The 21,415-nt window shown below is 42.1% G+C and overlaps 1 protein-coding gene across 1 annotated transcript; it reads left to right on the forward strand.

Moving 5' to 3' along the window:
* Nucleotides 1-17,146: 17,146 nt before the first annotated feature.
* On the forward strand, nt 17,147-20,467 carry LOC146444578 (2-oxoglutarate receptor 1-like). The gene is made up of 2 exons (XM_085051167.1): nt 17,147-17,365; nt 19,376-20,467. The coding sequence occupies exon 2, from the start codon at nt 19,398-19,400 to the stop codon at nt 20,370-20,372; it is 975 nt and encodes a 324-aa protein (XP_084907293.1). The 5' UTR covers nt 17,147-17,365; nt 19,376-19,397; the 3' UTR covers nt 20,373-20,467.
* The last annotated feature ends 948 nt before the right edge of the window (nt 20,468-21,415 follow it).

The raw sequence follows: 21,415 nt of genomic DNA on the forward strand, positions 1-21,415 counted from the left end.
TGGAGGAAAAAAAATTAAATTGTATTAGTCTACAGAAGATGATTTTAGATGAGTACGAGCCTGTATGAATCTATCAGCTGTGTATAATCCCAGATCATTCTGATTTCCTACTACAACCAATTAACAGGCTTGTACATGAAGAGTAAGAGAGGATAAGATGATGTCATATATCTTCCAGAAGAAGTTTTGACTTTTTGAGATTACCCTCTTGTGTGTAAGCTAAGGAAACAGTCTGGAGGAAACTACTTTTTCTAGTTCCAGAGTTTATGCTCATTCAAGATATTAGTGATTTACTATCAGACTAGGAGGAGCTGAGTAGGGATTTGACCAGTCTGTCCTGGGTTCAGGGATATTTAGTGTTTTCATTATCAAACTGGATGATGAAATAAAGTCTGGTTTTCATATTTACATATTGACATGAAGCTGAGAGGACAAAATTAAGCTGAAAAATTGCAACTATGATCTGCAAAGACTCAGGCTGCAATTAAACAGTGACAGGTGCAAAGTTCTATGTTTAAGTAGAAATAATGAACTGTGCAAACACAAAAGGAGGAAAAAAAAAGAAGCCATTATTTAGGTAGCAGTTTTGTAGAAAAAGATCTGTAGTTACTATGAATCACAGGCTGGACAGGAGCTGATAGTTTCAGTGGGTTGACAGTGTCTGCTGTGGCAAAAAGACCAGATGTATAAAATAAAAAAGTATTTATGATGCCTTGTGGATATTTAAAATACTTTGTTAAAGGACCATCCATAAGATATGTCTTTCAGAAGCAGTGCCACAGGCCTTTTGACATGTTTTCTAGTTTAATTTCTCCTCTTCAGCACTGTTGTCAAAAGGGCACATTTTACAGGTTGCCACTAGATAGTGATCAATCATGGTCAAGCTATCTAGTTTCACATATACATGGTTAATTCAAACCCAAAAGTTACACAAATACACAAGGTAATTCACACAAAATAAATATTTTCTGACACAGATTCATAATATCCCAACTCTCCAACATGGGAAAAAAGCATAAACACGCTGCACAAATTCTCTTCCTCTTCCACATCAGTGAAAGAACAAGATGTGTCTGCCAGTTACACATACACATCTGAAGGAGTGGATCAAAAATCGTCTTTTTTTGCTCTCTCAGAACATTTTAAGTTCTTGCTCTCAGAAGCTTTTCCTTCTCAAGCCCCAGCCGAGCTTATCACACACAAGCAGAAGCTCTTCAATATAACTGCATGTACAATATAAAATGCAGCTGGAGGTAAAAATTGTGAAATGGAAGTGTTCAAGGCTTTCCATCTCTAACAGCAAGAGTGATCATCTTACAGTGTCAGTGACTTGGATAGGGGCTACCTTTTTACCCCCTCCTCTCTTTCCTTATTGTAGATGTTGTTTGGTTGTCTTCTTCCTATCTCACCTGCTCATTCACCACCTTTCTTCATTTATTTTGGGCTAAGCTAGCTGATTTTAAAGTGCCAAAGTAGATTAGGGAATGGTCCTGGAGCTGTGGTTCACTGTGGGGGAAAGAACCTCCAGGAGAAGGGCAGTCATGTCTTCCAGTAGCGTGGCTGGCTCTGGAAAAGGAGAAAAGTTCAGCCTTAATACAGACACTTCTAAGGGTTCAAGGACTGCTCAGGTGCTCTGCAGGACTGAGAGATCATTATCTCATGCAACTCATTCCTTTTGCTTACTGTGAAGCTCGATAGCTTCTATTTTTAGCTGCTGTTAAGTTTACTGCTGAAACAAGGATAAGTGCTTCAATTGCAGTAAACAGGAGACACTTTTCAAGCTCTGTACACAGTGTGACAACATAGCTACATAAATTACTACACTATTGCAGGCTAATTCACAGCACAGCTATGCTCCAGTAAGCAGGCTTCTATCAAAGGCCTCTGGTAGGTTTGTCTGCAAGGACAGTCATGTCAACAAGAGTACCCACCAGCAGGCTGCTCTCTGCCTGGGACTGCAGAGGGACCAAGAGAATAACTCTGCAAGGTAAACCTCTCAAGAGAATGTCGACTCTGATGACATTAAAGATGAAACTTTGGAACTGCCAACTGTTTTTGTAGACAAGTCAAACCTTATTCCTCGCAGTGACTCATGTATTGTCACAGATTGTAGCAGAGCTATTTTCTACCTTTGTTTGTCCAGGGAGGCAATCAACAATTTTTTTCCTTTTCTCCCCAGTTCATGTGCTCCCATAAGAAATGAAAGCAAAGAGGCCTTCCTCATACCCAAACCTCCCAGAGAGCAAAAATACTGACAGTAATGTTCTGCATAAAAGAGAATTCACACAATCTGCCCTAATCTGGCTGCTCTACAGAACCTAAGGAGAGAGTGTGTAGTGCTGTATGTAGCACCAAAATTACTAGCTGGGTAAACAGCTAATGGAGAGAAAGGCTAAAATAGCTTGGGAATGCTCCACTCTGACAATGTCTGTGCTGGATATTGCTGTGACAGAAGGCTTCAATTTTGTCCCAATGTAATGGTCTATGCAGCTGGGGTGCTGCTGCAGAAGCTGTGCAGTAACAGTGCACACAGCCATGATCCACCACACCAAGTGCAGGGCACTGCCAGGCTCACCACTGAGTCATTTAGAACCCACAGAGATGCTGACATTTTGCTGATAAGGCCAAGTGAGCAAAATGAACTTTGAATGAGTGCTTCCATCTGCCAATATCTTCTGCTCTGAAAATGCAGGTTTGGTGAACCTAAACTTTAAAGTAGCAAACAACAAATGAGCTATACTCTGTTCAACTCCAACCAGCTCTGAGCTCAATTTGCTTTTCCCTACCAGCAGAAAAGGAGAAGAGATGTAAAGAAAAGCACGTTGTGTGTTCCCTTACATTTTGTGACAGTAGAGGCATTCAGCAGTGCCAGCTGATGCCACTTCAATGTAAATACCACACAATTGAGTCTAGGAGGGGGAAAAACCCATTTATGCTAAAGAAAATGTATTTCAAGTCCTGTTTTCTAAAGAGCTGGAAACGAGCAGTACTTTTGACTAAGGTGTCTTTCTGACTTGCTGCCCTAGACAGCAGAGTGAGTTGGATGCCTCCTAAAGCAGGAAAAACATTGCATTCCTGCTTTCAGTCAGAGCTGTACTTTGGAGAAAAGGAGGAGAAAATTGAAGTTGGTAAACAAAGCCGCATATCTTTCCAAAATAAAATTTAAAGCTGAAATGCTGATTTTTTAAAGATACACAGAGGAAACATGATTTTTCAGGGCTGCTGCAGGCAAGTATAGTGCACAGTATGTTTGATTCATCCTTGCTAGAGCCTTAAAAGGCATTTGAATTACAAGGTTATCTTCTAAAATTGCTCCTTGCTTTCTTTACTCCCCAAAATGCTTGATATCACTGATTTCTGAAGCAAAAGAGAGATGATTGCCTGGAAGCTATAGTACCAGTGATGCTCTCCACTCTTAAAAGAAAAACAAGAGTTCTGAGCTTCTGTGTTTGGTTTTGTTGGTATTTTTTTTAAAGGAAAAGTGTGTTTTTCAAATTACTTTATGATTTTCCTTCTATTTTGTAAAATAGTGCAAGAAGATAAGGTGAAGTAGAAAGAAATGCAACTTTGCACACAGACAGACAATGCCAGATTGAATGCTAATAAAACAAGCTAGAAAACGTAGTTCCTGGAGAAATCTTCCTTCATGTTATTTTTTTTTAAATACAGTTTTATTTCCAGCATGATCCCTGCTACCCAAGCCAGCAAACCTTATAGCAGGTAACTCCATCCTTCCCTTTCCCATCACTGCATCCAGTTTAAGACCCATTCAGTTGCTTAATACCCGTCTGCTTTCTGGAAACATGATTAGGAAATTGATTTTGTCCCTTCTAACAGTTCTGCTGAAATCTTTGTGGTTACCATTTGCCCCTGAATGGCACAAGATAATTGGCTGCATCCCAGGGTCTTTCCAAGACAACTCCAATGCATCTGGCAGAATTGGCATTTTGTTGGCAGATCTGTGAGAAAATATTTTGATATTACCACAAGAACATCCTGTAATATTCACACACCTCTCCTCAAATTTTCAATTTGAGTCATGGTGCCAGCCACTGTGCAAAGTGATGCCCTGGACCTGCAGCTCACAGGGCTAGAAAACACCTTCTCTGCAGGCACCTCAAAGGGTATCCAAGGTAAAAACTCCAGCTCTGCTCTGGTTACAGATCTGTAAAGCTGGGCAAAAAGAAGGCAACTTGGCACAAAGCAGGAAAGCATTATGGGTGGATTTATTTCCAGCCCCAAATGATCCCAAAGGGGCAATTTTCCACTGAGTGAGCCAGGCTGGCCCAATCACTTACGGCCAGAGCAATAATGAAGAAGACCTAGCAGACAGTGGCACACGAATGTACTGTGAAAAAATTTCAAGCAATAAATCTTTTTGAAAATTCTCTTTTCCCTTAAATTCATGATGTTTTTTATCAACAGAGAGTTATCTTAACAGACAAGGCAGCAGCACCTGCCTAGAGGAGTTTCCTCACATTACCTTTCTGCTAGTAAGCTGCTCTGAGATATTTATACATCATCCCTATTTTACAGGTGATGAAACTGAAGCACAGGGGAGTTAAGTGACTTGCCTCCAGTCACAAAGCAAATTAGCAGCCAAGCGGGGAAGAGATCAGTTCTCAGCCCAGAGCTTTTACAAAGTGCATTTTAGGCTTAGGGAAAGATTTTCATGGGAGTCTTGATTGCTCAGTGGTGGCACTTCAGTAATAAAAGTTGAGTTAGAGCAGTGTCTGCACTACTCAGGCCCTAGTTCATTCCCAACATCATACTCTGCATCTCTGGAAGGAGCACCCCTGTTTTCTTTCAGAGAAGGTTTTGGGGGACCAGCTCACCAAAGTTAATTGGCTACCACTGTGTGTGATCCTAGCCACGAGCCAGTAATTAACAGCTGCATTCATCCTGTTTCTGGGTTTCTATCAAGTATTTTCTAATTTACAGGTTAACACAAAATATTAGCAGTACACAGGGAAACGTTTCAGGCTGAAATGTGTGCATGGCACCACAGGTCGGGAGGTTGTCCCTTGTGGGGTGCAAAGGTCAGGAATAGGTTCCATGATTAGCCAGCTGCCTTCACCCAGGGGAAGGGACCACTGCTCACATGTATGTGTGCCAGCTCTGGGAGAGCACATGGGTCCAGCTATCATTGCTCAGAGGTGGGCCAGGCCCCTCCCTGCAGACACTAATACTGATCCAGCAGCCCATGTTCTGCCTTCAGAACTTTTCTTCTACTGGGATAAGAACAAATGGAATCAAGATGTACATTTATAATACATCTTCTAAATTTCCGCCCTTAATTTGACCCAACGTGATTAATACAGCTATACTTGCTTATCAGAGGTAGATGCTTGTCAACGAACGCCAGTGAAAACCTAAATCTGTCCCTCTACCCTAACAAAATCCCAGCAAACATAGTCCCCATCCTTTTCGCCAAAATGCAAACCTGAATCTCACTGAGGGAAGGGAAGGACAGGAACGGGGCATTGTTTTTGGTGGAAACACCCATGAAGACCGGCCGTGAAGTGATCCTAGGCTGCGCCCAAGAGACTCCAGCCTTCCCTCCTTCCGCAGCTGGGATCTGCAGGTGCTGTAATTCGCATTCCCGCTAGAGGGTAGACAAAACTCTTGCAGTTAAAGGATCTCTCTGGAAAAGCGTAGAGCATGCAGGAAAGCAGTGTCTCATTTGGAAAAGCACATCTGTGCTAGAGAAGCAGCTAAGAGTAGGAAAAGGAAGAATATGTTTATTCCACCTGCAAGAGCAAGGTGGGAGCATTGTTCCAACTTTAAAGAAACATAAACTCTGCTTAATACTTTTAAATCAAATACAGCTGGAGTGGCCATGTTGTTATAAACATGTAAACTGTAAATCAGATTTACAGAAAATATAGACTTCTGATTTTCAGAAATACAGCTGGTATTGACTCTGCAGATGTTATCTTACAAACAGTGATAGTGGCCAATTAAGAATTTCAAATAGTTAGAAAAGATAAATGTGGTGAATTAGAGTTTATCCACTTTGGTAATGAATTCCCTTCATTCTGATGGTCTAGCCAGAAACACCAAATGGTGTATTTATCTTTCTCTTTTATTATTGACCAGTCTGTTATTGCAGGAAATAATGGCTTGTGTTTTCTCCTCGCACATTTCTCCACCACTAAATGCAGACAGGTTTCTCTGAACCTTACTGTGGGAGGGGAAGGTATGGCTGGAGTCATCAACACATCTTCCTCTTTTTGCTCTCCCTGAAAGAGCAGTTTCTTCTCCAGGTGAGATTGCCTGTCTCAGGGAGCTCCCTGCATTGCAGATAAGGGCACTGTGAAAAAGTTTTATTGCCACATATCTGACTACACCAAAGTAAGTTTTCACACTGATCCAACAAGCCCAATGCTAGGGAAGCTAAAGCAATTCAGAGTTTATTTTCTAGTTTAGTCTCAGATCAAAAAAGATGTCCTAAGACCCCAAAGCATCACCTCTGTAAGCTAAATTACTTTTTTGAATGCTAACCAAAGATTTGCTTCAATCTTCTGAAACATTACTTGTTTATGCTGACAGAGGTAAGAACCAAAGGAGACCCATCAAAGCAGCAGAGCTCTCAGAAGCATTCCTGCTGCTGGGACTCCTCCCACAGCTAGGATAATGAAAGGCTGAATTACCTGCACTTCAGAAGATTGGCACGCCAGGGTTTGCTGCCATGAGCACTGTCTTTATCTCATCTGCCCCCTAAAGAGGTGTGGGCTTTTGAAGGGAAAACCTCTTTTGCCCTTCTGGGCAAAACTCTGGATGGGTCCTATCTGCTGGTCCTACATAGTCCTGTGGGTGGCAACAGCTTTCTCTCCAGTCAAGTGAGTTGCTGAAATGGGTGTTGCTACCAGGCAGCAGTCTCAACACTCAACACATCAAAGGCTAAACAGGAGATGTGCCCAGAGAAGGATTATATTTGTGGCCCTCATGAGCCAGAGAGGAGCCCTTTGGGCAGCCAGATGTGTTTTCACTGCAATAAGGCAATTGAATGCATGGCTAAGAGATTTTCACAGCACAATGTTGGGAGCAAAGGAAGAAGTACTAATCCTGAAATACAGCCATGCCAAATGAGGTTAAATTATATGTTTTCTATGTGACTTATACTGTAAGGGGTGAATGATGGGTCTGAGGAATGCTGGCATGGCCTAAGGAGAGATATCTGGAATTTTAAGCAGGGCTGCATTTGGTGTCTACTACACTGTTTCACATTTCTCTCCAACGTGGTTATCAATACCTCTACCACCTGTCCTTGCCATGACAACTGCAAGAACTACTTCAAATTATGCAGATCTCATGCAAAAAGCTCCTGTCTTCATCACTCTGAAAAATAAAGTAATATTTTATTGAAGAAAGAGTTATTGTTATACAAAAGTCTGTGATAGGAGGTGAAAAGCAGAAAATCTCTCTTTCAGGGAGTCAAGAAGCTGTATTTGGTAAGGAGTAGATGGATCTCAGCAGCTGTGGTCTTTCACTAAGTAGTTGCCTCAGAGTGGCAGTTGATGTTAAATTTTGTACAAGATTTCCTTGTCTTGTGTGGATTAAAGATTTTGAAAAAGAGAGAGATGACCTTTATTCTGAGACCCTCTTTTCCATTTGTTTGTGAGGATTTTAGAGATATTGAAGGCTCTTCAATTGCCTTACAAAGCTTAAACCCCACACCTGGCCTCAGCTGTAGAGTCAGTCCTCCGTACCTCTCTCCATGAGGCCATGAAATGCATCATCTCATCAACACAAATTTCTACACTACTGCTCCCAAGTAGGTGAGCTAAGGACATTCAAGGGTGAAATGCTACACTAAATAGCATTTATAAAACGATTCCATAGGTTTTTCTACAGTTATAACAGTGACTTAATTGTAAATTCACAATATGCACAACATTCCTACCATAGTCAATTCACACACATACACGCAGGCCAAGGGAGATGTATACATCTATATCTGTGTGTGTAAAGGTACCCACCAAAATTTCCCCTTGGGCCAGTGAAATACACCAAATTCCTTAGTGTTTCTCCGCAGATATGGACTGCACCTTGAGGAGAATGTGTGTGAGGGATATTAGCCTAGGCCTTGTCACCAAGGAGCAGCTGGGGTTGTTTAGCCTGGAGAAAAGGAAGCTCAGGGGAGACCTTATCACTCTCTACAACTGCCTGAAAGGAGCGTGTAGTGAGATGGGGGTCACCATCTTCTCCCAGGTAACAAGTGATATGAGGAGAGGAAATGACATCAAGTTGTGCCAGGGGAGGCTTAGTTTGGATATTATGAAAAGTTCCTTCTCAAAAAGAGTTGTAAAGTGTCATGGTGGCTATGGCACATTTGAGCACCCCAACCCCATGGGAGGGAGATGGGGATGGGTCCTGGGCATGGTACGCTCCCGGGAGCCCCTGCTCTCCAAGCCACTTGGGATGCAAGGACAAATGCAAGATGTGACAGCCACGCCTATCCTCCTCCCCCGGTTCCAAATATGGTTTTGATTCTAGAATGTTCTTCTTTGTTCGTGGTAAAGCAGTTATTTGGTTGGTTTTCTTTTTATGGCATTGTCATTTCTTTGGTCATGTAATTTGTCGCTCAAAAATCCCCCTTTCCCCATTTGCTCCCCAAATCTCCTCCTTCCCTTTCCCCTCCCCCTATAAAAATTGTTGTGCAGAAGGGCTCGGGGCCATTTTGTCAATGCCCCGAGACCCCTCCAACTCCCCTGACCCCTTACCCTAATAAACCCTTCTTGGAGCACCGACAATCTGGACTGCATCTCCTGTTTGCTTCGCCGACCTGCAGACAGCACCTGCGCTCCCTCGGGGCCCCGCCCTCTCCCGCAGTCTCTCCCTTCCCCGAACTCTGGGGTGGTTTGGGCACCCACGGATGGAACCCCCACAGTAAAGAATTGGAACAGGCTGCCCAGGGAAGTGGTTGAGTCACCATCCCTGGAGGTATTTAGAAGACATGTATATATGTCACTTACAGATGTGATTTAGTGATGGACTTGGCAATGCCTGGTAGACTGTTGGACCTTATGATCTTAAAGGTCTTTTCCACCCTAAATGATGCTAAGATTGTCCTCCACCTAGGCCTGCAGAGGCAACATGATACTTTGCTGCTACTTATCAAAGTGAGCAGCAATTTCTCCTTGATGTCCTGGAGACTTTAACTCAATACAGCTGCTGCCATGTTAGTGCTTAATATTATCTGTGTATGTGTACTAAGGGAGAGTATTAGGAAAGAAATTGCCCTGCCTGAGATGAGAGATTAATTTGATCCCTGAATTCGGATTGACTATTTCAGTATCTAGTTTACTCGGGAAGAAATCAGACGTTGATTTCAGCTAATCAAATAATTTCTGACAGAATGCTTCTTCCCTACCAGATGTTGAATCAACAGAATCAAAAGGTTTCATGTGGATGTCTTTAACCTATCAAAGAGACTGATAGAAAACAAGCAGGCAAGCTCCCCAGCTAACCAAGCAGCCCCAAACAGAGAGCAGGGGAGCTGATGATGGTGGGATGGACAGGTCTGCTGCATTATCCATCAGGATGGTCCAGCAGCATCCAGCTCCTCTCTCGGGATGGAGCAGACTTCCATCTGAAATGCTCTGTAAGGGGACAGAACAGACACAAAACTTGGTATTTTTGAGAACCAAAATTTGCTGCTTTTCTCATATTTTGCGCAGAGTCAGTGCTGCTGGGACCTGTGGCTAAGCTCCTACTCCAGACACAGATAGTACTGATGTGAGTTTCTAGGAGAGAAGCACAAGGCTCAGCTCTGGGATGTTTAGCATTACAAAATTTTCCATCCAAGTCCAGATTATGCAGTGATCTCACCCTTATTATATTCACTAGCGATTTGGGCAATGGAGTAGAAAGTATACCCTTTAAGCATGCAGATGACAAGTGAGGGGACTGCAGGCTTGCTGGTAGACAGAATTAGATTCAAAGCAATTTACAGAAATTGGAGAAATGGCCTGAAAAAAACAGGACGCAATACAATGAGGACAGATGCAGAATTTATGTTTCTAGGAAATTAATCAAAACTCCACAAATTGGACTATGTATTTAGGCAGCAGTACTGCAGTAAAGAATCGAATGGCTGCTCAGGTCACAAGCTGAACATCAGTCAGATGTGTTCTGCTGTTGTCAAAAGGGCAAACAGCAGAATAGGATGTAGAAATAAGAGCATGGGCTTCCAGGTAGGATGATTAACCCTATTGCTTTTGTAACATGTCTTCTGGGGAGGCATATGTGCTCCAATACTGCACTTCGAGAAGGAGGGAGACCTGCTGGACAGGGAGGTCAGTTTCTGAGCAGAGATTCAGACAAACAAAGCAAAACCAAAAAAAAAAAGAAGTCTGCGAGATTGAGAGGTGTTCAATCCAGGAGAAGGACCACTGAAGGAAAAGTGATAGTGACCACACACCTGACTTGTATCCAGAAAGCAGAGTGCCCCCAGCTAGGACTCTATCAGGAAGTGTCAGGCATTGGACACAGAGAAGCAAAGTAGTAGTCTGGTAGAGAGATAAATTTAAAAGACATTGGAAAAGTGACGAAGCGGCGAGAGGGAACTCACGGCAGTCTCAATGTGAGATATAAGTAAGCTCCATTTTATTTCACCAAACGAGAAACTTATATACTGTTACAGATGTTACTAATTATAGTTACACACGTATCTGCAGTTTGTTCTCACATAATCAGGGCTTTTCCTCCTCATTCTTTGTTAATCACAAGTTCACTCCCGTACATTCCTTACACAGCTGCATTTTCTTAATATTTTCTCATGAAGCGTTCTCAGGGAAGCAAGCTATTGCAGCTTGTTAGGATTTTTCCTGAGGCCTGAGTATGCTGAGGCTTTCTTCAGGTTTATTTAGTTAATGCAAGTTTTGCTGGAAAACTGTGTTTTCCAACAGAAAAGCACCTACTGGGATTGCCAAAGATATGACTCTGCCTGGGGCAGCAGATGGACTGCATGTCTTGAGGAATTTCCTTCTGCCCCATCTCCTGAAATGCCATGGGAAAAACCCCTTTGAATCATAACAGAGGATTTCAGGAGAGACCAACATCTTGATGCATGCATCAAGATATTCCCTCAGAAAGGACAGATATCTGTGCTCAGGTCTTTGCAGTGACTGTGCTCTGAAAGCCAGTGGATTAGACACTCTGCTGGGGTGGAGTAAGTTGACTTCAAAGTCAGTGGCAATGCACCAGCTTAGACCTCCTTAGAATACAATGTGCAAAACCTGATGAAAAAGCCTGGTTAGAAATCCCCTCCTCAGACCCCAGCAGGCCAGCAGTCATGGCAAGATGAAGCAGCAGAGCTGTATGTTGGCAAAATGCAGAGTAGTGGGTAAAATGCCTTACCCCGAACAGCCTGAACATGCAGAACATTGCATTTTTTTATATCCTTTGACACATTGTATAATTTAATTTTATCAGCAACTACTGAGCAGTTCCCTTTTAAAAAATAAAAAGCCAAGGTCAAGCACAGAGAGCTTTTTCTAACTGTCTTTTCTTGTGTCATCTTCTGTCCCATGGTGATGTGGCTTCTTCCTTCTTTCTCCATTATTGAAAATCTTGATAAATACAATGGAATAAAACTCATATTTAACAAAGTGCTGGTGTTTTAGCTGAAGCTCCTGCCCTGATGGAGACAAATATGATACATCAGCTTACAGCAGAGCTCCCCAGCTGACCCAGATGTGGTGGGTAAGCCTGATGCTCTGTTAATTCAAGTTCTCCAAAGCTCAGAGAGAGAAGATCTAACCAAGGCCCTTCAGTGACCCTGAAGTACTTGGTGAAAGGTGGCAGAGAAAGGCAAAGCAAGAGAAAGTCTCTGCAGAGAAAAAGATTAGATTTAAAAAAAAAAAAAAAAAGACAGAGGTATGAATTCCACCAATTCAGTTTGCATGAATTACCTGTTCAGAGGCTATTTTAGCAATCTGCACCTCCACCCAATCTGAATTGTTGGAGAGACATTTAATTGCCTAGTGATAATAATAATAATCACTTAAAGACCACAAGACTATTTCAAATGCCAGGAAACTGCTTGTCTCTCAGGGTGAGGCTGGCAGAGCTGCCTCTGCAAGGGGGAAGCAGAGAGAGCTGCCTTCATGCTGATGAGGAACTTCTCTATCATGAGAGATAGAATTGGAAGTGCTTGGGATGAGGAGCCTGAACACCTTCCCTGTTGCACAGCTCTCTGCCTGAAAGCAAGGGAAGTTGCTCCAAAAGATACAAGATCTTTTACTCTGTAATCAAGCAATGATTTGCAGGTCATTTTCTGCTTGTCTGCTTTGTCAAGGAATGTCCTCATTTCACTTTGAGTGAGAATTACTTCTGCTTATTGCTTAATAATACTAAAATTCTACCTGATAATTACCTTACCTTATCAGAAACAAGTGCTAAACAACTGCAAACAACCAATGCCAACAACAAATTTACCAGTTCGTAATTTCAGGGACTGTGTGAATAAAAGAATTAGATGATCTTGGGAGAGAAATGATTCTTTTGAAATATGAAGTGTGTCCTAAATGGCTGAGCTCCCTTCCCTGCCCTGTTCACTCTCCACTTGGCACTAACCCCACCAGAAAAGGCTCATTTCCAGAGCATGAGTGGAATTTCAGGAGGTGGGAACTGGAGGAATTAGGGGTGCAAGTAGGAGCAGACATGAGGGGTCATGGTAGCATGACCACTAAGGTCCTTTTGCCAAGAGCCAGGCAGGGAGGGCTTGTGAGGGAGCAGTGTCTGGCTGATAGAAAGGCTCATCTTTGGCTGTGCATATTAAAATCATGTGTTGAGGGCTGTGATGCTACAAGTCACTTTTTGAAGACAAAGCCTTATTAGAGTAACCAAAGCAAAAGGGCAGACTTTTCCTCATGTGCCACAGCATCCTGCAAACTACAAGAGCAATGGCACCACAAGAAAATATATTTTCAGTGACTGGAAGCTTGCTTGTATACTGGAAGCCACATCAGCAGCATCCTTTGCTGAATCCTCTACTGACACATTACTGAAAGCCAAATTTTTTTCCATTCATCTTGAAACTGAAAAAAACCTACAAAATAACAAGGCAGCAAATTAGTCCTCTCTGTTTTCAGTCCCACTGAACTGGGTCATTTTCAGGAAATGGCCTATTACCTAAAACAATTATGGCTGTTGTCACATCTCCAATGAGTTTGGTTTGGTTTTTAGCATCTGCTGGGGAAACTTTAACTGGCACAGCTGCTGTGTTTAGGGCCACTTCTTAGCTGGGTGCTCCTGTGGGACTTTTTATTCACTGCTTCACACTCCTGACGGTGCTGCACCAGAGTACCTGAGCACATACTGGCTTTGAGCAGATAAATTGTCCCATTGTCTTTTCTCTCCCTACTTCCCATGGGGCAACATACCTTCTGAAAGTTCAGCCATCATCTAAGGGCTGTGGTAGATTTTATCTTCTATGCCCTGTAGTCGAGGAGCACCAATTCACTTCAAGGACTAATATTAGGCATAAAATAGTGCTTTAGATACATATGGACTATTTTTGGAACTCCATTGAGCTACTTCTGTTCAGCCGATGTGGCAGCAGCACTGCTTATATTCCAGATTATATTTGCAATTTTACTAACGTAAAATATCCCTTTCCAAAAGTTTTCATTAACAGTATCTATTTCCTACATAATTAGACGACAGCATTTAACTGTGATTAATTTAAAGTTACAGTACATTTAGGGATTAAAAAATGCTGCCCTTACTGTTCTGTATCAGGGAAGAAATATGAAGGGAGAACTGGAGTTGATTTCCCCATGTGATGAAGACACACAATATCTTTCTTGACAGAACTGAGCACCTCCCAGTGGTGGTCTGATAACAATGGTAATTAGGTATTCAATCACACACAGGGTAAGATGAGCCAAACAAATGCATATCTGCTAAGGGAAATAACCCATGCAAAGATTATGTGTTTGCTGAACCAAAAGTAAAATGTATAATGAAAGCTCTTAAGACTCTGGAGCCTAACTCTTGCCCAAAAAACTACCTGTTTTCCTGCATAATTGTAAATTAGAGCCATTTCTACTGCAGCACACCGGGTGCTGCCATGCCTGAAGATCTACTCTGAAAGGAGTTTTTCCCTCATGCCTGTGGATTTCAGGTAAGGTTTTATGAAATGAGGATGGCCCCTGTGCTGGTTTGTGGATCCTCATGCTTGTGAGGTCTAATTACAGTCAAGCTCAGCAGTGATGAGCCACAGAAAGCCCTGCTATGACCTCTTCCATTCCAATGCCTACAAAAACCAACAGCCAGCACATCCAGAGGAGACAGACACTCTCTGGGTGGAGAGAGACACTGTCTGTAACCAGCCACAAAGCAAAATAAAAATACTGTGCTTTGTTCTCCACTTCTGTATTTCAGATTGGAAGTTTCTGAAGGAGATGGTGTGGCCCAGGTGAGCAAACCCATCAGGTCTCCTGTCCATCCTGTTTGCCCTGCCATCACAGAAGGAAAAATACAGTATGAAAAGATGATCCTATTTGCATCATGCACTCTGTGATAACTGACCTTGCCTATAGTATAAAGTTTAAAGAGGAAATATTTAATTAATCATCCTGCCACCAAATCATTCCAGTTTCCCTTCTATACAGTGACTAAGAGCAACATTAATGTATGCACATGCACTCGATAGAATTTTATTATGTCAGTGAAAATGTCAGCCCATCTCTCAAATTAATCCAGCCTGCCTGAAATACTGTTGAAACACGAGATGAGCACTGTCTCTTTGGGAAGCATTTCTGGAGACCAGCTGGTGGCTGGTTGCTGGTAGCAGTGAGAGAAACACAACTCCTCAGCAGTACCCCAAACACAGCTTCAGTGGCAGTCCCAGCCAATTAACCTCTGCTGTTGTCCTCTTGCCCCTGGCCTGTCCCCACCTCTGCTCACCATAAACCCTGGAGCCTACTCACCCACAGAAGGAGCCATCGCCTGCCACAAAAGGGCCAGAAAGCCAACACAAGATTAAAAAAACTGGTTTGGTTTCAGTCAGCTCACTTATCCAACACATCCCAGGATTGCACAACCACTGGGGTCATTGAAAATGTGTGGTTTAGGATGACAGGAGGAAGGTGGTGTTTCCAGCTCTTTTGACTTCAGCCTGCAATTAGAGTCACTTCAGCTGACTCTGAAACTACAGTGTGTTTTGATTTCCCTCCAATGCTTGTAGAGGGGAGAAGGGTGAGGACAGCCTTAAAACACAGAGCCTTGTTTTGGTGAAGGATGACATTGGTCTACTAACGGGCAGACTTAAAATGTCCATGGATGTGAAGTGGAGAAATGGCTGGTAAAGACAAAGGGTCCACAGACTGAGGAGTTGAAAGTCTGCAGAATCATCCCTTATCCATAGAGATCTTACATGAGGCCAGATGAGCCATTCAAACCAGACATTTGCATGTGGCCCTTGTTAGTTTGTTCCCCAAAAGGTCTCTGTGCAATAAGGAGCTGCTGTAACCATGGTGAAGATACAGGGAGGATGCAGGAGTGCAGTAGCCACAAGGTCCCTCCAGCTGATGATGAGACAAGATTTGGGTAAGCTAAGGAGCATAGCTCCATCTCCATGCAGAGCAGCTCTGCATAAATGATCTTGTATTAGTCACCATCTCTCAAGACTGGTCTGAAAATGTCTGTTTTATTTTCTTCTCTTATTCACAGACAGAAATTCAGAGGTGACCCCAGTGCCTGCTTGATACCCCAGTGCACCAAATCCCTGGCAGTTCTGGGTCACAGCACCAGGAAAGCCCATTTCTGCTTTACCTCAGGCACTGCCACTGCCAAGGAAGGATAAAACCCAGCCGCTGCTGCCCAGGTTCCCCATTGCTCAGGGGTATAATGGATTAAGTAGTGAATGCATTAAATGATCCCTAACTATAATTAGCTCCCTCTGTGCTTGTAACGCTACAGCCTCATACAAATGGTTTCTAATGACACATGCAGTGTCTAGGAACAGGGTAATAGCTATTTAAACAGTTGCTGATCCCTGAGCTGGTACATGACAGTGTATTTCACAATTATTGAGAAACTTTGAACATTTTTTAAAAGTGCTCTGGGCACTGACCTAGACAAAAGCTTGGTTAGATGAGAGCAGAGAGGGTGCCCTTTCTCTAATGGTAACAGATAGATAATGATCTAGTTGTCAGACATTACTGCTGCCCCAGCCTTGATTGTCCCTGTTACCATTCTTTCCCTGCAGTATGATTTGCAAAACAGATAGCCAGCTCCCAAATCATGCCCAGTACAGGCACTCAAGGAGAGCCAAAAAGTCTTCTGAAAAACATTTTTATATGAGCAGTTCTCAGTAACTACACTCACATACATACATAATGTTCAGGCATGGAACCTTGCCCATTTAGTACTGAATCATAAGCTCATCAGTGAGTAAAGACCTATCAAATGCACCAAGGCAGAAAGGCTGCTGGCCATGCTGGGCAGCTGGAGCCTCTGTGCATGGACCAGGTTGCAAGCTCAGGGGCTGAAGCCTCCAGTTTCAAAACTCAAGATGCTACAACTGGTTTTAAATAATATTAATCTCTTTTGATCTTGTTCCTTGAGCTAAGGATAATAATGAGATTTTTATTCAAGAAGTCTTTTGGCTCAAGAAACACTGAAAATTGAAGCTCTTGTGAATTATGAAACCCAAAAGCAAAAGCTCAAAATAAAAGTTTGCAACTTCAGCTTCTCCAGTAATAACAAGACAACACACTGTAGATATTTTATTCACCAAAAATAAGCAGCAAGTATGCCACAGTTTCTGAAAAGCACATGGTGCCAAAAGAAACATTCATTTCTTTCATGAGATGAAAATTGTACTCTGTTAGAAATTTGGTTTTAATGAAGACAGTGTGTCATAACACTTTTCACCTGACCTTGAAATGATAACATGCCTTATTCACTTTGGCGATCAGGTTTCACCTCACAGGAAATAAAGAATAAATTTAATTTTGTCTTTTATAAGCACCTGCACTCACACATCCATGCTAATTTAAATGTGATTTGCTGCTATTTGAATACTACAGGTCTGCCTCAGCACACAGAGCTGCTGCCAGTAAAGCCTGATCTGTCCACTGAAGGCAAGACAACATTAATGACAGAGGGCAAAAGAGGACTCCTCCAGCCACCCTGTTCTACGAGCTTGACACCCAAGCCAGTAACTGAGGTTTTCTACCAGTTTCTTAATTTACAGCCACATGGAGCCTCAGTCAGACAGGGAGTGAATGTATATGGCTGCAAAGCCATACTAAAACCTGCTTCACTGTAAGGAAGACATAAATACATTTCATTTGAGCTCTTAGCTCAAAGCAATATCAGAGGGAGAAGCAGAATTGCAGGTTTTCAGGTAAGCAGTATTTCTCCATTTTCAATTTGGAGGGTTCAAGATTATGGTGAAGAACTGATCAGCAGCGCAAGAAAGCCAAACTGGGGATGAATCAAATATTCTAGTAAATTTGTCTAACTTGATATGAAATATACTGGAGAGGCATAAATGTAGGTGACAGTGGTATCACTGAGCAGCGGAAAAGAGAGAAAACGTGCATACCCCTAGCTTTTATGATTGTAAATCTTGATTGGTTTCAAACAAGCTTCATGGCCTTTAGCTAATGCATCTTTGACTGCAAAGCTTCTATACCAGATCTAATATTCATTTAAAGCATGTTTAAAAGCATTAGCATTTTAACTATATTGTGGGGAGACTGCTCAAATTTCTCTCTGAAGTGGTTCTTCACTGTTACTGAAGAGTAACAAAGATACACTCACCTTTCTGACTGGTTATTGTCAGATAATGCCCATTGTGTCCTAGCTTTAATGACTGGCTTTGTCAGAGCAAATTGGTCATGTTCCACAAGTTATTGGGATAATGAAGAGTCATACAGGTAACATGTTAAATGTGTGAACTGAATCACGTAAAAAACTGTAAACAGAAAGATTTCCAAGACTGAATAAGGAACAATTTTGTCTTTTTTCTGGTTTTGTTTGCTTGTTTTTTAATGTGTTGACTTCACCCTGTATGTTTAATGTAGCACTGGTTTAGTTTAAAGATACTGTTTCTGGGACAAGAGAGAGGATCTAGGCTTGACAGTACCTTGTTTAGAACTCTATGAAGTTGCTTTAAAATATTTTCTTACACGGAACTGGTTAGAATCTGGAAGAGTAGTACTTACCTGAGATGCTGAAGACACACAGGGGCATACCTCTTGCCTCACTTGAGATGTCCAGGTCTGAACTAGTCACTTTTGGCTGCCTTTTGTATCAATGGAAAGAAATAGGTATGCCAAAAGAGTAAATATTTTATCTTAGAAACCTCAGTTTAGAGTAGATTTATTATGCCCTGGAGGAGCTTACTTATTTCCTTTGGTGATAAAGAGGGGCTTAGGAGGACTGGCTCCAGTTTAAGCTTCTAACTTTCTGATGCCTGAAGTTAGATTAGATTAGATGGTTTTCATCCTTGGTTACGATTTTTTTCAGGTTAAAACTCTACCAAAAAAGGTTATGTCTTGAATCCACTGTGGAGAGATCCAAACTGAGACAAGAAACCATTTCAGAGACAAGCCTACCTAGCTCAAGTTTTCACAGAATGGAAAGCAAGATCACTGCCTTCCTCAATATCTGTGCTTTGCATTTTCCCTCTGCCCTTTTAGAAGCAGTCTTTAATAATTTAAATCAGTTTTGTGCCATTATGAAGCTTGAGAAAAAAAGAAAAACCCACAACAAAGTAACCCCCTCTCCCCAAAGAGAAAACAATCTCCCAAAATACCCAAACCAAAACATTTATACTAGTTTTATACTCTGATGACTCCAAGAGAACAAAATCACATCCAGGGAACAATCTGTCAGGTTATGGGAGCATCAGGTCCTGAGACCTGTAACTAAACCTAACATGCTTTGGCTTTCAGGACAGCAGAATGGCATTTCTGCTTCATGAGCACAAAACACTGATTAGCTCAGATTAATGAAGATCATGTATGGATATGGTTCTACTTTCTGAAAGGTTAAGCCTAGTTCACAGTTTTGCAAAATCTTAGCTCAAACTCTCTCTAGCTCTCTAAAGATGTGTTTCCTACTCCTGAGGATTTGCAAATAAGCAGTAATTGTCTTTTTAAATGAAGGAGGCTAAACAAAGAAAGAGTAAAATTTATAATTATCAAAATTAAATGTAAAAGAGAGGAAAAGGCGAAATAAAACATTTCAGTGGGGTTATCAAGGCCAGACTGGGTACGTTAGCAAATCCTCATTTCTTCTCACTACTATGCATCCTCAAACATACAACATTTTCTCCAGCGACAAAGGTTTAACAGAAAGCATTTGTTCCAACAAATCAATTATAACTAAATATCTGATTTTTTTAAAGCCTTAAGGAGATTTCTGCAAACATGGCATCTGAATACACCAGAAATTTTACTGCTCAGCCTGGCTCTGCAGACCAATTGACAAGCTGCCAGGATGAAGAATTCATACAGGTGAAATCCTATCTCTCTGCCCTTTACAGCCTAATCTTCCTGGTGTGCTTCCCAGGGAACATTGTGACAATTCTTGTTTACTGTGTCAAGATGAGACCCTGGAAAAGCAGTACCATCATTATGTTAAACCTGTCTATCACTGACCTATTGTATGTAGTCTCGCTTCCTTTCTTTATACACTACTACACTAATGGAAATGACTGGATTTTTGGAGACTTCATGTGCAAGTTTATTCAGTTTTGCTTCTACTTCAACATGTACAGCGGTATTCTTTTCCTTAGCTGCTTCAGCATCTTCCGCTTTTTGGTAGTTGTGCACCCAATTAAATGCCTTTTCCTTCGGAAGCGGAGATGGGCAGTGTTGATCTGCGCAGCCGTTTGGATGATTTCCCTGGTGATCCTCAGCCCTTTGGCCATCCTGATTACCCCATATCACAGGCAGAACATGACCATCTGCCCAGACCTGGCTGCTGTTGAGGACTTAGACAACAGTCGCTGGTACAACTGGGTCCTGACTGTGTTTGCCTTCTTCTTGCCCTTGCTGACGGTGACTCTGTGCTATGTGTTCATCCTTTGCATCTTGGCCACTGGGCCCCACACCCAGGCTTGCTACAAGCAAAAGGCTCGCAGACTCACCATTCTGCTCTTGGTGGTCTTCTACGTGTGCTTCCTCCCCATCCATGTCTTTCGAGGGATTCGTCTGGAGCTCCGAGTACAACCAGTTAGCTGCTACTTGAAGAAAATGATCTATTTTGTGTTTATTATAACTAAACCTTTAGCAGCATTAAATACTTTTGGAAATTTGCTGCTCTATGTAGTGTCAGGAGATAACTTCCAGCAGGCAATCTCCTCACTCTTCAAGTTTTGGACAAACAAGAGTTTGAAGTAGAAGAGATTGATGCTGTTCAACACTTATAGAGGAAGGATCAAAACCTGCCCTCAACCAGCCTGGCACAACCTCCACACCATCAGAGTACTCAAGTTAACCCAGCCAGTGCCACAGGAGGTTTAATCTGTTCTGAGTTAAAAATTGATCATGACAGGAGAAAATCTATGATCAAAAATAAAAAGTTTTAAATAAAATACTAATAAGTGCAGTGTGAAACTTCACAGAAATGGTTCCTTGTTTGCTTCCTGAATCCATGGTAGTTCTTTTGGAGAATGACTAGTTGCAGGAAAAAATACTAGCTTATTAGTGGCAGATACAGATTCAGGATGGGAGTAATCTATTAACTTAAAAGGTAAGTGTCTTGTCTAAGCTAGGGACCTGTCTTTGACTTTCTTCCTAAGCCATGGAGAGGGGTAAGACCCTCTAGAGATCAAAACATGTCTTGGGCCTGGAGGAGGTTCATCTCAGCTCCCTGGAGACATTGATAGGGTAAGTGTATGTATATAGCCAATCGTCTTGTCCTCATTTTATAATTTTCCATTATAATGGAAAGAAATAAAGTTTTAGAGTGTGATTCACTGAATTATTCTTGCTGTCTGCATTTGGACAAGATGAATCATGACCTAGAAGTGCCTGTTTCTCTCCACTGACCGTAAAAGGTAAGTAGATCAGACACAGACTCAAATGCTCATGCCTGCTTTTAAAGAGCTGAGGCACGGCTCTATTACTGACTGGGATGGGTCAGTCTCCAGAGGTGGCTAAAAGTGTGGCTTACACAGTAAGACCCCATTCAGTGCCTTTAGTGCTTTCCTGAAGAGTAATGGTGGGATAATACAAGATTGCTCTTTTAAGGGTTTTCCACACTACTGATACAGAATCCATAGAATCATAGAGCAGTTTTTCTTGGAGGGGACCTTTAAAGGCCATCGAATCCAATCCCCCTGCGATAAGCAGGGACATCTTCAACTAGACCCTGTTGCTCAGAGCTATGTCTGACCTGATCTTGAATGTTTTCAGGGATAGGGCATCCACCACCTCTCTGA

The sequence above is a fragment of the Lichenostomus cassidix genome, chromosome 1 (assembly GCF_008360975.1).
Source record: "Lichenostomus cassidix isolate B80296 chromosome 1, HeHo_3.0, whole genome shotgun sequence".
Lineage (NCBI taxonomy): Eukaryota > Metazoa > Chordata > Aves > Passeriformes > Meliphagidae > Lichenostomus > Lichenostomus cassidix.